Source organism: Hemiscyllium ocellatum, chromosome 2 (genome assembly GCF_020745735.1).
Source record: "Hemiscyllium ocellatum isolate sHemOce1 chromosome 2, sHemOce1.pat.X.cur, whole genome shotgun sequence".
NCBI classification, from domain to species: Eukaryota; Metazoa; Chordata; class Chondrichthyes; order Orectolobiformes; family Hemiscylliidae; genus Hemiscyllium; species Hemiscyllium ocellatum.
Window position 1 is genome coordinate 1,106,624 of NC_083402.1, and position 17,676 is coordinate 1,124,299.

The 17,676-nt window shown below is 43.9% G+C and overlaps 1 protein-coding gene across 3 annotated transcripts in view; it reads left to right on the forward strand.

The window, feature by feature from the left end:
* Positions 1-17,676, forward strand: part of nipbla (NIPBL cohesin loading factor a) — a 529,062-nt gene that overhangs the window by 327,501 nt on the left and 183,885 nt on the right. For all 3 annotated transcript variants that reach the window (XM_060834051.1, XM_060834059.1, XM_060834067.1), the window contains 3 exons: positions 3,695-3,784; positions 4,260-4,480; positions 16,385-16,487. In XM_060834051.1, coding sequence (XP_060690034.1) covers positions 3,695-3,784; positions 4,260-4,480; positions 16,385-16,487 — 414 coding nt within the window. The remainder of the gene's footprint in view (positions 1-3,694; positions 3,785-4,259; positions 4,481-16,384; positions 16,488-17,676) is intronic.

The following is a 17,676-nucleotide window of genomic DNA, read 5'->3' on the forward strand; positions in this document are numbered from 1 at the left end:
GACAGTGGATTTGGATCAGCCCAAGCTTGGAGGGCCAAAGGGCTCTGGCTGTACATTTTCTATAGAACATAGAACATAGAAAGATACAGCGCAGTACAGGCCCTTCGGCCCTCGATATTGCGCCGACCGAATCCTACCTAACCTACACTAGCCCAATAACTTCCAAATGCCTATCCAATGCCCGCTTAAATGACCATAAAGAAGGAGAGTTCACCACTGCTACTGGCAGGGCATTCCATGAACTCACAACCCGCTGTGTAAAGAATCTACCCCTAACATCTGTCCTATACCTACCACCCCTTAATTTAAAGCTGTGTCCCCTAGTAACACCTGACTCCATTAGCGGTAAAAGGTTCTCAGTGTTGACCCTATCTAAACCCCTAATCATCTTATACACCTCTATCAGATCTCCCCTAAACCTTCTCTTCTCCAATGAGAACAGCCCCAAGTGCCTCAGCCTTTCCTCATAAGATTTTCCTACCATTCCAGGCAACATCCTGGTAAACCTCCTCTGCACTCGTTCCAATGCCTCCACATCCTTCCTATAGTATGGCGACCAAAACTGCACACAATACTCCAGATGAGGCCGCACCAGAGTCTTATACAGTTGCAACATGACCTCAGGACTCCGGAACTCAATTCCTCTACCAATAAAGCCCAGTATACCATATGCCTTCCTCACAGCACTATTTACCTGGGTGGCAACTTTCAGAGATCTGTGTACATGGACACCAAGATCCCTCTGCTCATCCACACTACCAAGTAGCCTACCATTAGCCCAGTAATCCATCATCTTGTTACTCCTACCAAAGTGAATGACTTCACACTTAGCTACATTGAATTCCATTTGCCACATTTCTGCCCAGCTCTGCAACTTATCTATATCCCGCTGTAACCTACCACATCCTTCCTCACTATCCACAACTCCACCGACTTTTGTGTCATCCGCAAACTTGCTTACCCAGCTTTCAAGCCCTTCCTCTAGATCATTTATAAAGATAACAAAAAGCAATGGTCCCAAAACAGATCCTTGTGGTACACCGCTAGTAACTGCACTCCAAGATGAACATAGTCCATCAACTACTACCCTCTGTCTCCTTCCAGCCAGCCAATTCCTAATCCAAACCTCTAATGTATCCTCAATGCCATACCTCCGTAATTTTAGCATTAGCCTACCATGGGGAACCTTATCGAACGCCTTACTAAAATCCATATACACAACATCTACTGCTTTACCCTCGTCCACTTCCTTAGTCACCTTCTCAAAGAACTCAATAAAGTTTGTGAGGCACGACCTGCCCTTCACAAAACCATGCTGGCTATCCTTGATCACATTATTCCTATCCAGATGTTCATAAATCTTATCCCTTACCATTCTCTCTAAGACTTTGCCCACCACTGAAGTCAGACTCACTGGCCTATAGTTACTAGGGCTATCCCTACTCCCTTTCTTGAACAAGGGGACCACATTCGCTATCCTCCAGTCCCCTGGTACTATTCCCGTTGACAATGACGACATAAAAATCCAGGCCAATGGCTCTGCTATCTCTTCCCTAGCTTCCCATAGGATCCTAGGGTAAATGCCATCAGGCCCAGGAGACTTATCTATTTTCATCCTCTCCAATATTCCCAGAACCTCTTCCCTGCATATTTCCAGGCCATCCATTCTAATCATTTGTGACTCCATATTCACATCAGCAACAGTGTCCTGTTCCTGAGTGAATACTGATGAAAAGTATTGATTTAGTGTCTCTCCAATCTCCTCCGCCTCCACACACAACTTCCCACTACTATCCTTGACTGGACCGATACCTACCCTAGTCATCCTTTTATTCCTGACATACCTATAGAAAGCCTTTGGGTTTTCCCTAATCCTACCAGCTAAAGACTTTTCATGTCCCCTTCTCGCTTCTCTTAGCTCTCTCTTTAGATCCTTCCTGGCTACCTTATAACTCTCTATCGCCCCAACTGAACCTTCACGCCTCATCTTTACATATGCCGCCTTCTTCCCTTTCACAAGGGATTCCAATTCCTTACTAAACCACGGCTGCCTCACAAGGCCCTTTACACCATGCCTGACTGGTACATACTTATCGAGGACACGTAGTAGCTGCTCCTTGAACAATCCCCACATCTCATTAGTGTTCTTCTCTTGAAGCCTGTTTTTCCAATCCACACATCCTAAGTCATGCCTCACCGCATCATAATTTCCCTGCCCCCAGCTATAACTCTTGCCCTGCGGCGCACACTTATCCCTCTCCATCACTAAAGTAAAAGTCACCGAGTTGTGGTCACTGTCCCCGAAGTGCTCACCTACCTCCAAGTCTAACACCTGGCCTGGTTCATTACCTAGAACCAAATCCAGTATAGCCTCACCTCTTGTTGGCCTGTCTACATATTGTGTCAGGAAACCCTCCTGCACACATTGGACAAACACCGACCCATCTAATGAACTCGAGCTATAGCTCTCCCAGTCAATATCTGGGAAGTTAAAGTCCCCCATAACAACCACCCTGCTACCTTCACTCTTTTCTTGAATCATCCTCGCAATATTATCCTCTACTTCTCTAGGACTACTAGGAGGCCTGTAGAAGACACCTAACAGGGTGACCTCACCTTTCCTATTTCTAACCTCAGCCCAAACTACCTCAGATGGCAAGTCCTCTTCCATCGTCCATTCTACTGCTGTAATACTATCTTTGACAAGTAATGCCACACCTCCTCCTTTTTTACCCCCATGTCTGATCCTACTAAAACGTTTAAACCCTGGAACCTGCAACAGCCATTCTTGTCCCTGTTCTACCCACGTCTCTGTAATGGCCACAACATCGAAGTCCCAGGTACCAACCCACGCTGCAAGTTCACCTACCTTATTTCTTATACTTCTGGCATTGAAGTATACACACTTCAATCCACCCTTCTGTTTACAGGCACCCTCCTTCGAGATCGCTGCATTATTCATAACCTCCCTACACTCAAGGTCCTGTACCCTAAAGCTACAGTCCAGGTTCCCATGCCCCGGCGGAGTTAGTTTAAACCCTCCCAAAGAGCACTAGCAAACCTCCCCCCAAGGATACTGGTGCCCCTCAGGTTCAGGTGTAGACCATCCTTTTTATAGAGGTCCCACCTTCCCCAGAAAGAACCCCAGTTGTCCAGAAACCGGAATCCCTCCCTCCTGCACCGATGTTCTCTGTACATCGTTTGTAATGTGTTTAGTGGAGACTAAATCATTATTTTATGTGTAATCACAGGATGAATGTCTGTAAATAGGTGGGTACAGGGTATGTTTTAAATTTATTGAATGTGAGCATTGCTGTCAAGGCTCGCATTTTGTTGCCCATCCCCGATTACCTTTGAGAAAATGGTAATGAGAAACCTTGAACTGTTGCCATCCATCTGGTGTTAGGAATCACGTTCTGAGAGTTTGATCCAATAGTAGTGATACAGTTCCAAATCAAGGTGTTAAGTGGCTTGGAGGGGAACTCTCTGCTATCCTACTCCTTCTAAATAATAGTGGTAGTGGTTTGGAAGCTGCAAGGAGCCTTACTGCAATGCAGGTTGTAAATGATACACACTGCTGCTGCTACTGTGTGCTGATACAGGTTGTGGTTGAGAAATGCATGATATTAGATGTTATGAGATTATTTTGAGAATTACAAAATCTGGATGCTTGCTAATGGTTATAATCCTACAGGTTTCAGGGATAGAGGATGAAGTTCAGCAGCTTCAGAAAGCATTGTTGGATTACCTGGATGAGAATACAGAGACTGACCCCTCGCTAATGGTAAGCGAAATCTAGCTACTCAATATATTTATCCCTTTGTAGAGGAATTCGGGTTATCCTTATAGTGCCTGGATGTGGGTGGCCGGTGGGGGGGGAGCGGGGAGGTTGTGTGTGTGTGTGTATTGAGGGGTAACCTCTGGGCTAGGTTTAGGCAGAGTTCATGGGTCGGTTAGGGTTAGGCCTGGTTAATGAGCACGTCTAAGCGATACTATTGGGGATGTTAAGGGACTTTTTGTTCCTCGCCAAAATAAACCTTCATTCATAACATCAATGTCTGGACATGAAATATTGTTTTACCTTCCGTGGGATTGACTACATTCGTGTGGAGATAATAGTAATTCATGACCCAGAGTCAAAGAATTGCTGGTGAAATTGTCACAATTTGTTTTCCATTGTAAACTGGATTCAGTAACAGTCCAGTTTCAGTCTGATATTCTGCCACAGATCCTGCAGTAAGTTCGTGTTTGTTTTTAAGTTTGCTAGGAAATTTTACATTGCACAGTGGTTTCGTGACACTACAATGGAGACAGAGAAGGCAATGAAGTCACAGAATCAGAAAGATGACGATTCTTCAGATGGAGCACAGCATGCTAAGGAGGTAGAATCTACAGGAGAGATTATGCAAAGAGCCGAAAAACGCAAGAAATTTCTTCGCTCTGTCATCAAAACTGCCCCAGCTCAATTTAGCACCCTAAGGTAAGCTGTGTAGTTTGGGAGGATTATATTCAAAAGTGGACAATGGACTGGCCCTGCAGGTTAGCTTAATTATGAAACATTTATAGTGCAGTATAGGACTTGGATTGATTCCCCTGCTTCTGCTTCTGGGCTGTTATTTCAATATCACTTTTGTATCCTGGCTCCATATTTCTTGATTCCTTGAGAGATCAGCAAAGCTATAAGAGAATGAGTACTTCATAATTTTTTATTCAGGAGCAAGCGACCAACAAAACAACAGTAACAGTGGAAATGGTCAAAGTGAAGTATGGAGGAAAATTAAATGATGGGTTGACTACCATTGAAGTGGATAAATTTCCTGGCTTGGATGGCTAGAGATTTTTAAAAAAAAAGGTTAGAGACAAAAACATCTGCAGATGTTGGAAGCCAAGGTAGACACGTGGGAAGTTGGAAGAACACAGCAAGTCAGTTGGCAATAGGAGGTGGAGAAGTCAATATTTCGGGAAGAAGGGTTACACCTGAAACGTTGACTTCTCCACCTCCTGATGCTGCCTGGCATGCTGTGTTCTTCTAACTTCCTGCATGTCTGGCCTGGATGGCTAACATCCCAGGTTAAGGAAAGTGGGGATGGTGAATGAGAAGAACTTGCCATAGTCTTACAATATTCTGAGATGAGTTCAAGAGGAGCAAGAAAAGACATAAAGTCAACCTGAGCACAATCCTCTGTGTGTAAATGTTTTACCTTGTGTCTTCCCTAGTTCTTCTATAAATTACTTAATTCTCAGGTAATTGACCTCTTGGCCATAGGAAACTGATTATTACTGTCTACTCTTATCTAGACACCTCATTATTTTGTGCAGCATTAATATAAGAGATTTACAGGTAACTTAATAAAAGAAAAATAACCCTACTTATCCAATTTTATCTCATAATTGCATTTTTCAACATGGCAACATTCTTATAAATCTCCTTTCAAGAACACTTGCATCAATGCAGTGACCAGAATGGTACACACAATTTGAACTGTGACCTAGCTTGTGTCTTAGTACAGTAACAGCATTAAACCCCTGTTTTTGTCTTCTATAGCTCATACTGTGCAGTGAGGCATTTAATATGCTTTCTTTACCACTATATCCATCTTTCCTACTATTTTCAAGAATTTGTGGATGTGCAGTCCAAGATTGAAATGCAGGTTGTTATGATTTACAATTCAGCTAATGTTATTTTCAGGCAAGTCTGGAGTTTAGAAGAATGAGGTGGGATGATCTCGTTGAAACTTACAACAATTCTAACGGGACTAAAGGGGAAAGGGTGTTGCCAATGACCAAAGAGTCCAGAACCAGGGGTCTTAGTGTAAGGATAAGAATGTTAAAAGTGGGAGACCTTTTATGTTTAGACCTTTTAGGGGTTGTTGTTGGGACCCTTGCTGTTTGGTATTCTCATTAATGACCCTTGCGTGCAAATGTAGAAGGTATAATTAATAAGTTTGCAGATTACAGAAAATTGGCATTATTGATAGTGGGGAGGACTGTCTCAGGCTACGGTACGATATTGATTAGCTGGTAAATTAGGCAGAGCAATGGCAGGTGGAATTTAATTCTGATCAGTGTGAGGTAATAAATTTTTAGAAGGTTAAGTAAAAGAAGGGTTTACACAATGAATGGCAATATCCTAGGGAGTACTGTGAAACAAAGTGATCTTGGTGTACAAGTCCATAGATCTCTGAAATGTTAGTGCAAGTAGATAGGATGGTGTAGAATGCATACAGACTGCTTACTTTCTTTAGCTGGAATGTGGATTTTAGGAGCAGGGAGATTTGTAGCAATTCCATTGAGCATTGGACAAGCCACAGATGGAATACTATGTGCAGTTCTGCTTGCAACAGTATTGGACACATGGTTATACTGGAGATGGTACAGGAAGTTCACCAGGTTGTTAACTGAGCGTTTGCATTCCAGACATGAGAAGAGACTAGATAGATGGAATTTCTCTTCTCTGGAGCACAATAGGTCGACCGTAGATCTGAATGAGTGTACAAAATTGAAAGGAATGGATAAAGTGATGGTGAAAATCTTTTTCCCTTGGCAGATGGGGTCAAATATTTAATGTGTGGAGTTGGTGTTTTAGAGGGGATCTGAGGAAAAATGTTTTCACTCAGGATGGTAGAAATCTGGAAAACGCTACTTGAGAGGGTAGTGGAGATATGTACTTTAAGAAGCATTGGAACAAACACATAAAGTAGCCAGGCATACTAGGCTATGGACCAAGTGCAAGTAAATGGGATTTGTCTAGTTTGGTGCTTATTGGTCAGCATGCACATGGAGGGCTGGAGAATCTGTTGCTTTATCATATATTGTGATTGAGGCCACAATATTGAATGTTTGCAAGAAGACAACAGATCTAGTTCTTGAAACAAAAGGAATCAAAGGATTTTTTTTCTTTGTTCATGGAATGAGGGCGTTGCTGGCTAGCCCAGCATTTACCATCCATAATAGCCTAGAAGACATTTAAGAGCCATTCACATTGCTGTGGATCTGAAGTCACATGTAGGTCAGACCAGGTAAGAAAGACAGTTTCCTTCCCTAAAGGACATTAGGGAACCAGATGGATTTTCCCAACAATTGCCAATGGTTTCATGGTCACCATTTGACTCTGAATTCCAGAGGTTTATGAAATTCACATTCCACATATGCCATGATGGGATTCAAACCCAGATTCCCAGACCATTACCTTGGTCTCAGGATTAATAGTCCAGTGATTGTGCCACTTGGTCATTTCCTCCCCACCTAACGAGGTGAAAATGAGAACAGGGCACTGAGTTGGATGACGACTATGATCCTATTTACTGATGGAATTTGAAGGGCTTTCCTTCCCTATCAAAATACCTTTTGAACATATTCACATGACGCACTTTGTGAGATTTCTTTCTATCTGCAGTCCTGATCAAATTGTTCACCCCACACAACCTACTTTCGATTTGATAAGATTCACTAAGTCTTTTAAAGGTTCACCTTTCACTGAAAGTAACACTGACACTTGTTATCTCCGATAGTAAAATTGAGAGTTTTTGATTTCTTGTCTGCTTCCTATTTCATTGTATGCTGTGATACTTTTAAATGCTGTCTAGCCAACTCCCTAAAATCTGACACGTCCAAAATGTAGTTTGAGTTCTGACTCACTGATTTCTCCTTAACTAATTTTAGTGGTCCTCACACTTATGCCCAAAAACTAATTCAAAGGACTAAATTTGGTCGATTCATTTGGTGCATCTCTGATCACAGAAAGTACAAACATAATTCCTTTATTCCAGTTATCTGGATAGTCTTGACTATAAGCCCTTAACATGGTCTTTAATGTCTGATACTACCTTTCTAGCCCTCCCTTAATTCTAGGTGGTACACAGTACATTTGAATTGTTTTATTCATAAGCTGTTCATAACTTCCTTGAATAATTTTGATGTAAAATTTGACCCTTGATCTGACTAGATCTCTGCGGGTCGTCTATATCTAGTGTAAAAGTTGAATAATTTCTTTCCAGTCCTTTCAGTTGCGATATTGCGTAATGGAACGGCCTTTGGAAATCTAGTGGACACATCCATTATTGTTAACAAATACTGATTCTGATTTTTTGTTTTTGGAAGGAGTCCTGAACAATCAATTAAGGCTCTTGTAAAAGGTTCCTCAAATGCAAGAATTAGTGCTAAAGGTGCAGGTTTTATAACTGTCTATGGTTTTCCCATTACCTGACATGTATGATATGCTTGGGAAAATGCAACTGCAAGTAAAAAGTGAGGTCTGCAGATGCTGGAGATCAGAGCTGAAAATGTGTTGCTGGTTAAAGCACAGCAGGTTAGGCAGCATCCAAGGAACAGGAAATTCGACGTTTCGGGCCAGAGCCCTTCATCAGGAATGAGGAGAGTGTGCCAGGCAGGCTAAGATAAAAGGTAGGGAGGAGGGACTTGGGGGAGGGGCGATGGAGATGTGATAGGTGGAAGGAGGTCAAGGTGAGGGTGATAGGCCGGAGTGGGGTGGGGGCGGAGAGGTCAGGAAGAAAATTGCAGGTTAGGAGGGCGGTGCTGAGTTGAGGGAACCGACTGAGACAAGGTGGGGGGAGGGGAAATGAGGAAACTGGAGAAATCTGAGTTCATTCCTTGTGGTTGGAGGGTTCCCAGGTGGAAGATGAGGCGCTCCTCCTCCAGCCGTCGTGTTGTTATGTTCTGCCGATGGAGGAGTCCAAGGACCTGCATGTCCTCGGTGGAGTGGGAGGGAGAGTTAAAGTGTTGAGCCACGGGGTGGTTGGGTTGGTTGGTCCGGGTGTCCCAGAGGTGTTCTCTGAAGCGTTCCGCAAGTAAGCGGCCCATCTCCCCAATATAGAGGAGGCCACATCGGGTGCAGCGGATGCAATAGATGATGTGTGTGGAGGTGCAGGTGAACTTGTGGTGGATATGGAAGGATCCCTTGGGGCCTTGGAGGGAAGTGAGGGAGGTGGTGTGGGCGCAAGTTTTACATTTCCTGCGGTTGCAGGGGAAGGTGCCGGGAGTGGAGGTTGGGTTGGTGGGGGGTGTGGACCTGACAAGGGAGTCACGAAGGGAATGGTCTTTGCGGAACGCTGATAGGGGAGGGGAGGGAAATATATCCTTGGTGGTGGGGTCCGTTTGGAGGTGGCGGAAATGACGGCGGATGATACATTGTATACGGAGGTTGGTGGGGTGGTAGGTGAGAACCAGTGGGGTTCTGTCTTGGTGGCGGTTGGAGGAGCGGGGCTCAAGGGCGGAGGAGCGGGAAGTGGAGGAGATGCGGTGGAGGGCATCGTCGATCACGTCTGCAGGGAATCTGTGGTCCTTGAAGAAGGAGGCCATCTGGGTTGTACGGTGTTGGAACTGGTCCTCCTGGGAGCAGATGCAGCGGAGACGAAGGAATTGTGAATATGGGATGGAGTTTTTACAGGGGGCAGGGTGGGAGGAGATGTAGTCCAGGTAACTGTGGGAGTCAGTCGGTTTATAGTAGATGTCTGTGTTGAGTCGGTCGCCCGAGATAGAATTGGAAAGGTCTAGGAAGGGGAGGGAGGAGTCTGAGACAGTCCAGGTGAATTTGAGGTCGGGATGGAAGGTGTTAGTAAAGTTGATGAACTGTTCAACCTCCTCGTGGGAGCATGAGGCAGCGCCGATACAGTCATCGATGTAGCGGAGGAAAAGGTGGGGGGTGGTGCCAGTGTAGTTGCGGAAGATGGACTGTTCCACATATCCTACGAAGAAACAGGCATAGCTGGGGCCCATGCGGGTGCCCATGGCAACTCCTTTAGTTTGGAGGAAGTGGGAGGATTGAAAAGAGAAGTTATTCCGGGTGAGGACCAGTTCAGTCAGTCGAAGTAGGGTGTCAGTGGAAGGGTACTGGTTGGTGCGGCGGGAAAGGAAGAAGCGGAGGGCTTTGAGTCCTGCGTGATGGGGGATGGAGGTGTACAGAGACTGGATGTCCATCGTGAAGATAAGGCGTTGGGGACCAGGGAAGCGAAAATCCTGAAGGAGGTGGAGGGCGTGGGTGGTGTCCCGAACGTAGGTGGGGAGTTCTTGGACTAAAGGGGACAGAACCGTGTCGAGGTATGTGGAGATGAGTTCGGTGGGGCAGGAGCAGGCTGAGACAATGGGTCGGCCGGGGCAGTCAGGTTTGTGGATTTTGGGCAGGAGGTAGAAACGGGCGATGCGGGGTTGTGGGACTATGAGGTTGGAGGTGGTGGATGGGAGATCCCCTGAGGTGATGAGGTTATGGATGGTCTGGGAGATGAAGGTTTGGTGGTGGGGTCATGGTCAAGGGGGTGATAAGAGGAGGCGTCCGCGAGCTGGCGTTTGGCCTCAGCGGTATAAAGGTCGGTGCGCCAAACTACCACCGCGCCAGGCCAGTAGAAGAGTTTGAGTTTTATCTTGAGTTTTTCTCACTCATAACTTGCCCCCTAGTGGTAGCTCATGCACCACTCACAACACCTCCGTTCTATAACCCTCTGGCAATACAACTTGATGAACTTCTGCCCATTTCACATCTGCCTGAATATGTGATGGTGTCCAATTCCTCATTAAAACATCATTTTTAAGATAACATTCAGGGAAGCATTCAGATTCTTTTACTGTGTATGCCTTTTGATACATTTGCTGCAAATTTTCATCTTTCTGCTGTAACTCATTTAATTTCTCCGAGCTAAAGATGTCTGCTTTGTCATCTATCTGCTCCTGGTTTGTCTCCCCCATTTGATCAGACAGGGTTAGCAAGTTTTGAGAAGATTTGTAGCACAAGTTGAGGTTCTGGATGTAGGTTTACTCGTTGAGCTGGAAGGTTCATTTTCAGATGTTTCATACCATACTATGTAACATCTTCAGTGAGCCTCAGGATGGAACACTGGTGGTGGAGCCCACTTTCTATTCATATGTTTGTGTTTCTTGTGTCGGCAGTGTCATTTCCTGTAGTGACATCATTTCCTACGGTGATGTCATTTCCTGTTCTTTTTCTCTGGGGATGGTAAATGGGATCCAAGTCAGTGTGTGTTGATAGCGTTCTAGGAATTCTTGTGCATGTCTCTGTTTGGCCTGTCCTCGGATGGATGTGTTGTCCCAATCGAAGTGATGTCCTTCCTTATCTGTATGTAAGGATACTAGTGAGAGAGGGTATGTCGTTTTGATGTTCATGTATCTTGGTGGCTAGTTTTCTGCCTGTTTGTCCAATGTAGTGTTCCTGCAAGGTATTTTGTAAATGACATTAGTTTTGCTTGTCTGTATGGGGTCTTTCAAATTCATTAGCTGCTGTTTTAGTGTGTTGGTGGGTTTGTGGGCTACCATGATGCCAAGGGGTTTGAGTAGTCTGGCTGTCATTTCAGAGTCTGCTGATTTCTCAGCAACAAACCCAAACAAGCAGACAAAATGCATCCAGAAACCCTAGCCACTCTCCCCTACATCTCAGAAATGACTACCAGACTACTCAGACACCTTGGCATCATGGTAGCCCACAACACACTAAAACAGCAGCTAATGAATTTGAAAGACCCCCATACAGACAACAAGCAAAACTAATGTCATTTACAAAATACCGTGCAAGAACGAACACTACATTGGACAAACGGACTAGCCTGACGAGGGAGTGGTCGTTTCAGAACGCTGATAGGGGAGGAGAGGGAAATATATCCCTGGTGGTGGGGTCTGTTTGGAGGTAGCGGAAATGACGACGGATGATACGATGTATCTGGAGGTTGGTGCGGTGGTAGGTGAGGACCAGTGGAGTTCTGTCCTGGTGGCGATTGGTGGGGCGGGGTTCAAGGGCGGAGGAGCAGGAAGTGGAGGAGATGCAGTGGAAAGCATCATCGATCACATCTGGGGGGAAATTGTAGTCTTTGAAGAAGGAGGCCATTTGGGTTGTTCGGTATTGGAACTGGTCCTCCTGGGACCCGATGCGGCAGAGACGAAGGATTTGGGAATATGGGATGGTGTTTTTACAGGGGGTGGGGTTATATTCGAGGGGGCAGTCGGGTGTCCTTGAGTTGGCGTTTGGCTTCAGCGGTGTAGAGGTCAGTGCACCATACTACTACTGCACCCCCGAATAGCCAGACTGCCAAAACCAAATCAAACCAGAGGAAAGCTGAGCTGGGAGAATTGGCCACTTCCCTTTCATTGTACACATTTTTAAAGCTTATTGTCTGATGCGGTATCTGTTAGCTATAATCAAACTGGCCTTAAAACCCATTCAAGTCAGACATTTTGGAATCGCTGCTTTTATAACCCCTCTGGGGAAAAAAGCGAAGGACAGCATAATCTTGTTAAAGGAGCAGCATCATCACAGGTTTAGGACTTTAGTAAAGACACATTTGGAATATGGTATTTAGTTCTGGTCACTACACTGTAGGAAGGATGTGGAGTCTTTGGAGAAGGTACAAAATATGTCTACTAGGTGTTGCCTGGATTAGAATAAATTAACTGCAAGGAGTTGTTGGACAAACTTGGATTGTTTTTGCTCGAGCATCGGATGCTGAGGGGCGACCTGATAAGTATGCAAACTTGAGAGGCATGAGTATGCTGGATACTCGGGAGTCTTTTGGTAATGACTTAGTGGCGTTATCACTGGAATGTCAAATACTAGGTGTATAAGTTGAGGCAAGAGAGGAGCGTTTATGGGAGATGTGTAGAGTGTGATAGGAACCAGGAGCATGCTGCCAGGGGAGATGGTAGCAGCAGATAGAAAAGTGATGTTTGAGGCATTTAGACACATGCACAGTACAAATGTACAGATCATATGCAGTCGGATGGGATTAGTTTAGAATTGCATTGTGGTCAGCGCAGACATAGGCTGAAGGGCCTATTCCTCTGCTTTTCTGTTCTTTGTGACCTGTTGCTACAAACAATATAGTACCGAAGGCAAAGCTATGCCCGACAACTTTATTCTGTGCAGATATTAGATAAAAGGAAATAGCATATTTGGAATTTCAAAAGACATTTAATAATGTACAGCACATAATGTTACTTAAGAGCTCATGATAGTGCAGATAATGCATTAGTCTGGATAGAATATTGGCTAAGTAATAGAATAGAGAGAGTTGGGATAAAGGGGATCTTTTTCAGGATGGTAACCTATAATTAGTGGAATGCCATAGATGTCCGAAGAAAGTGAATGCACTGTCACTAAGTTAGCAGATGACAAAGTTAGGTGAGAATGATGGTAGTAGAGAGAATGATGGAGTCTACAAATGGAGGTGTTGGCATAGTGTTATTATCACTACTGTTAATCGAGAGACCCAGGTAATGTCCTGGGGACCTGGATTCAACTCTCACTGTGGGAAGTGGTAGAATTCAATAACAATCAAAACCATAAAACCATGCTGATTGTCAGGAAAATCCAACATGTTCACTGATGTTCTTCAGGTAAAGAAGTCTGTCATCCTTACTTCGTCTGAGTTATACAGAAAGATTGGGAATTTTTTTCACTGGAGCATAAGAGGTTGAGAGGTAACGTTAAAGAAGTTTATAAAATCAGAAAGGCATAGGTAAGATTAATCATAGATGTCTTTTCCCTATGGTGAGGTATTTCAAGCCTGGGGGTGCATTTTTAAGGTGTAAGAAGAGAGATTTGAAAAAGACATGAGAGGCAACTTTTTTTACACAAAGGGTGAGGCAGTGGTGGATGTAGGCTTACAATGTTTAAAAGACAGTTACATGAATAGGAAAGAGATATGGACCAGGAACAAATAGGTGGGACTAGTTTGCAATTGTATTGGGCATTGTCTGGTTGGACTGCAGGGTTATTTCAGTGCTCTGTGACTCCAGATCCACAGTAATATGGTTGACTTTCAACTGTCATGAAATGACCATGCAAGGCACTCAGTTGTAATAATTTCTCCCAAGTTTGCATAAAGAAATTGGATGGGCCACTTGACCGGACCTCGGGACCAGAAATAACAATGGCAAAAACATCTCTGCTGACCCTGCTAAATCGTCTCAATTAACTTCTGGGGCCTGTGCTAAATTTGGGAGAAGCTGTCTCACAGACTAATCAAACAACAGTTGGTTGCAGTATCATGGTCCTTCCCATCCAGGATATGTCCTGTCCCATTGGCTGGACAAACCCAGCAGAGGTGGTCACACTATGGTGTACAGTCAGCAGGGAGTTACCCTAAAAGTCCCCAATATTGACTTGACCCCACAAAGCCTGATGGTGTCTGGGCAAAGGAATCCTCCTGCTGTTAATCGTGTACCATGCCCTTTGACTGATGAATCAGTATTCTTCCATATGGAACAACACTGAGGGTGACAAAAGGGAAGCGATGACTGGATTTTTAATCTAGAGACCGAGATAATGTTCTCAGGTCCTAGATTTGAATTATGTTGTGGCAGATGATGGAGTTTGACGTCAGTAAGTATCTGGAGTTAAGAGTCTAATGATCACATGAATCCACTGCCAGTTATTGGGAAAATCTCTCTGGTCTGGTTCAGTAATATCCTTTGGAGAAGGAAATTACTGTCCTTATCTGGTCTGGCCTATGTGTGACTCCAGATCCACGGCATCGCGGCTGGCTCTTAAACTGTCCTCTGGGCAATTAATGCCCAAAATTCAAACAACATTACATAGGTAGACCATTGTTTTTAACTGTTCCTGCCCTACAGAACCTGTCTGTCCCTACTTTACAACCCATTTCCTGTAAAGTCTCTAATCCATCCTCCTGGTTACTCACTGTCACATCTTTTCTGAAGATTCCGCCATAATAAATGCTAGCCTGGCCAGTGATACCTATATCCCATGAATGAGTCTTAAAAGAACAATGCACAAAGTGTATTCTGGCTGGGGGATTTCAATGTCTACCACCAAGAGTGACTTGGAAGCAGCACTGTTGATTGTATCCTAAAGTACATAGCTGCTAGACTGGGTCTGCGGCATTTGTGATAACAAGGTCAGAGGGTGCGTGGGGTGAGGACATGCTCAGCCCTTAAAACTATTGAACTGAATATTGAGTCAGGAAATCTGCAGTGTCCCCAAGTGGAAAACAAGGTGTTGTTCTTCTAGTTTGCACTGAGCTTCACTGGAAGAATGCAGCAAGCCCAGAGATGTTGCCCAGGGTGTTAAATTGAAGTGGCCTTCATCAGGGCTTATGCCCGAAACGTCGAATTTCCTGTTCCTTGGATGCTGCCTGACCTGCTGCGCTTTAACCTGCAACACATTTTCAGCTCTGATCTCCAGCATCTGCAGACCTCACTTTTTACTCGAATACTTTATTCAAGATCAGACATGGAGTATGATCACATAGTAACAACCAATCACTACATGATATCACTTCATGGATAGTTGCTTGAACCAATGATATTGATTAAGTCATAGTGGTTTATGTCACCTTTACAAAGATTTGCAGCTTGCAAAATGTGGTTTAGTATTTCCTGTATGAGGACTCGCATCTTGCAAAGTGTGGTTAGTTTTTTTTAAATAACTTTCAAGACTAATTGCAGGTGGTCATGTTGGCACAGGGAACCAAGTGACCACGAAGGTGCTGTGAGCCATTTTGTCTCTAACTGCAATTTAGAATTAACCATTATTTCGGTTTTTTTCATTGGAATTAAATCAGTCTGCGATTTCTTGTTTCTGTCTGGTTCCGTGCAATCTAATTTAGCAATGCAGAAGCCATGTTGTGCAGCTCCTTTATGCATTTTGTCCTACCTCCCAGAGGCCCATATCTTCACTCCGAGCAATTATGGATGGGCAAAAAATGTTGACCCAGCCAGCGATGCCCTCATCCTGTGAATGAATTAGAGAAAAGGTGGAAGGAAATGTTGGTGGTGAGTGAAGGGATCTGTGGGACAAGAAGAGGACTCTTGTCCATGGAAATTGTCACAGAGGTGGAAACTAGACTGGATCACACTTTTGTCTAGCTTTGACAGTCTGAGTCGCCTCATCCTGAGCCGTAAATTGTTTTATGCTTCTGCTGTATCCTGAGAAACCTCTGCATTTAAATTGTGTGAACTAGTTTGATGATTTAATAATCTTGATTTTCTAACTGTTAGTTAACTTGTTCTTCTTTTAATGTTGCCAGGTGGTAGTCTATGTTTACTGTGTTGATTTACAAGCTGCTGTTATGGTATCTCTAAAACTTTAGACCATAAGATATAGGAGCAGAATTTGGTCAATCAGCCCATCCAGTCAGCACTGCCATTCGATCATGGCCTGATATGTTTCTCAACCCCATTCTCCTGCCTTTTCCCCACAACGCTTGATCCCCTTACTGATCAGGATCTGGTCTTTGTTTGGTCTTAAATACACCTTTAATTCTCACTAAATGCATCAGTGGAAAAACTAACCTGATATTTTGCTTCCAGGCTATTAAACAGATCTTTACCAGCTCTCAGGATGCCTTGACTCATGTTAAGTACTTTCTTGCCTTGAAACTGACTGGTTTGTTTCTTTTTACAGAATGAACTCTGCTAATGTAGACTATGAAGATGCCTGTCTGATTGTTCGGTACTTGGCCTCCATGAGGCCTTTTGCACAGAGCTTTGATATTTATTTGACACAGGTGAGTTGACCTGTGCTCCTCTGGAAGAGGGAAAGGGATTTAAAAGGATTGACAAATTTCATTTTTCTTTCTGTATTAAGGGGAAGTGGTAATATCACTAGACTAGTGATTCAGAACCCCAGATTAATGTTTGGGTTTAATTAATTCATGGATTTGTATCCACCATGGCAGATGAAAAAATTTGCATTTAATAAGGAAAATCTGAAATAGAAAGTGAACCTTGTGGTGACCATGTAACCATAGGTTGCTAAATAATAATCAACAATCTCGTTCACTTATGTCCTTTTTGAGAAGAAAATCTTACCTGTTCTGGCTCCAGACCATAGTGTTGAGGTTCTGATTTTTTTTTTTTGCTTTCTTCATTCATGGGATGAGGGCTGGCTAAACAGCATTTATTGCCCATCCCTGATTAGGAGTCAACCACATTGCTGAGAGTCTGGAATCACATGTAGTCCAAACCAGGGGAAGGATGGCAGATTCCTTTTTTCAAGATTCCTTCCTTAAAGGACATTAGTGAACCAGATGGATTTTTCCTGACAATCCACAGTGGTTTCATGATCATCATTCAACTCTTAATTCAATTTTTTTTTGGAAATTCTACCATCTGCCGTGGTGGGATTCGAACCCAGGTCACCAAAACATTATCTGGGTCTTTGGATTAACAATCCAGCAATGATGCCGCTGCGTCATCAGCTCCTTTTAATTGCCTACTAGGCAACAATGTACAGGCAGTAAGAGCTAACCAAGCCAGCACAGCACAGCACACATTCTGTGAAGAAATAAAAAGAAAAAGAAATGTGGTTATAGAAAAGGTGTAATAAGCTTGACTATTGGGTAGAAGTGGTGAAAGTTAAAGTTGCAGTATGCATAGTCTGTAGTAGGAATAGGTTTTGTACCAGGAAATCTTTCATTTCAAATTCCTGTATGTCATTAATTCATTGTGCATGTTGTCCTTTTGTTATCCAATGCTAATTGCTGTTGAACTGAGTAGCTTGCTAGGTTACTGCAGAGAGTTGTTGTGGTTCTGTTCGCCGAGCTGGAAGTTTTTGCTGCAAACGTTTCGTTCCCTGGCTAGGGAACATCATCAGTGCTATTGGAGCCTCCTGTGAAGCGCTGCTTTGATGTTTCTTCCGGTATTTATAGTGGTTTGTTCTTGCTGTTTCCGGGTGTCAGTTTCAGCTGTAGTGGT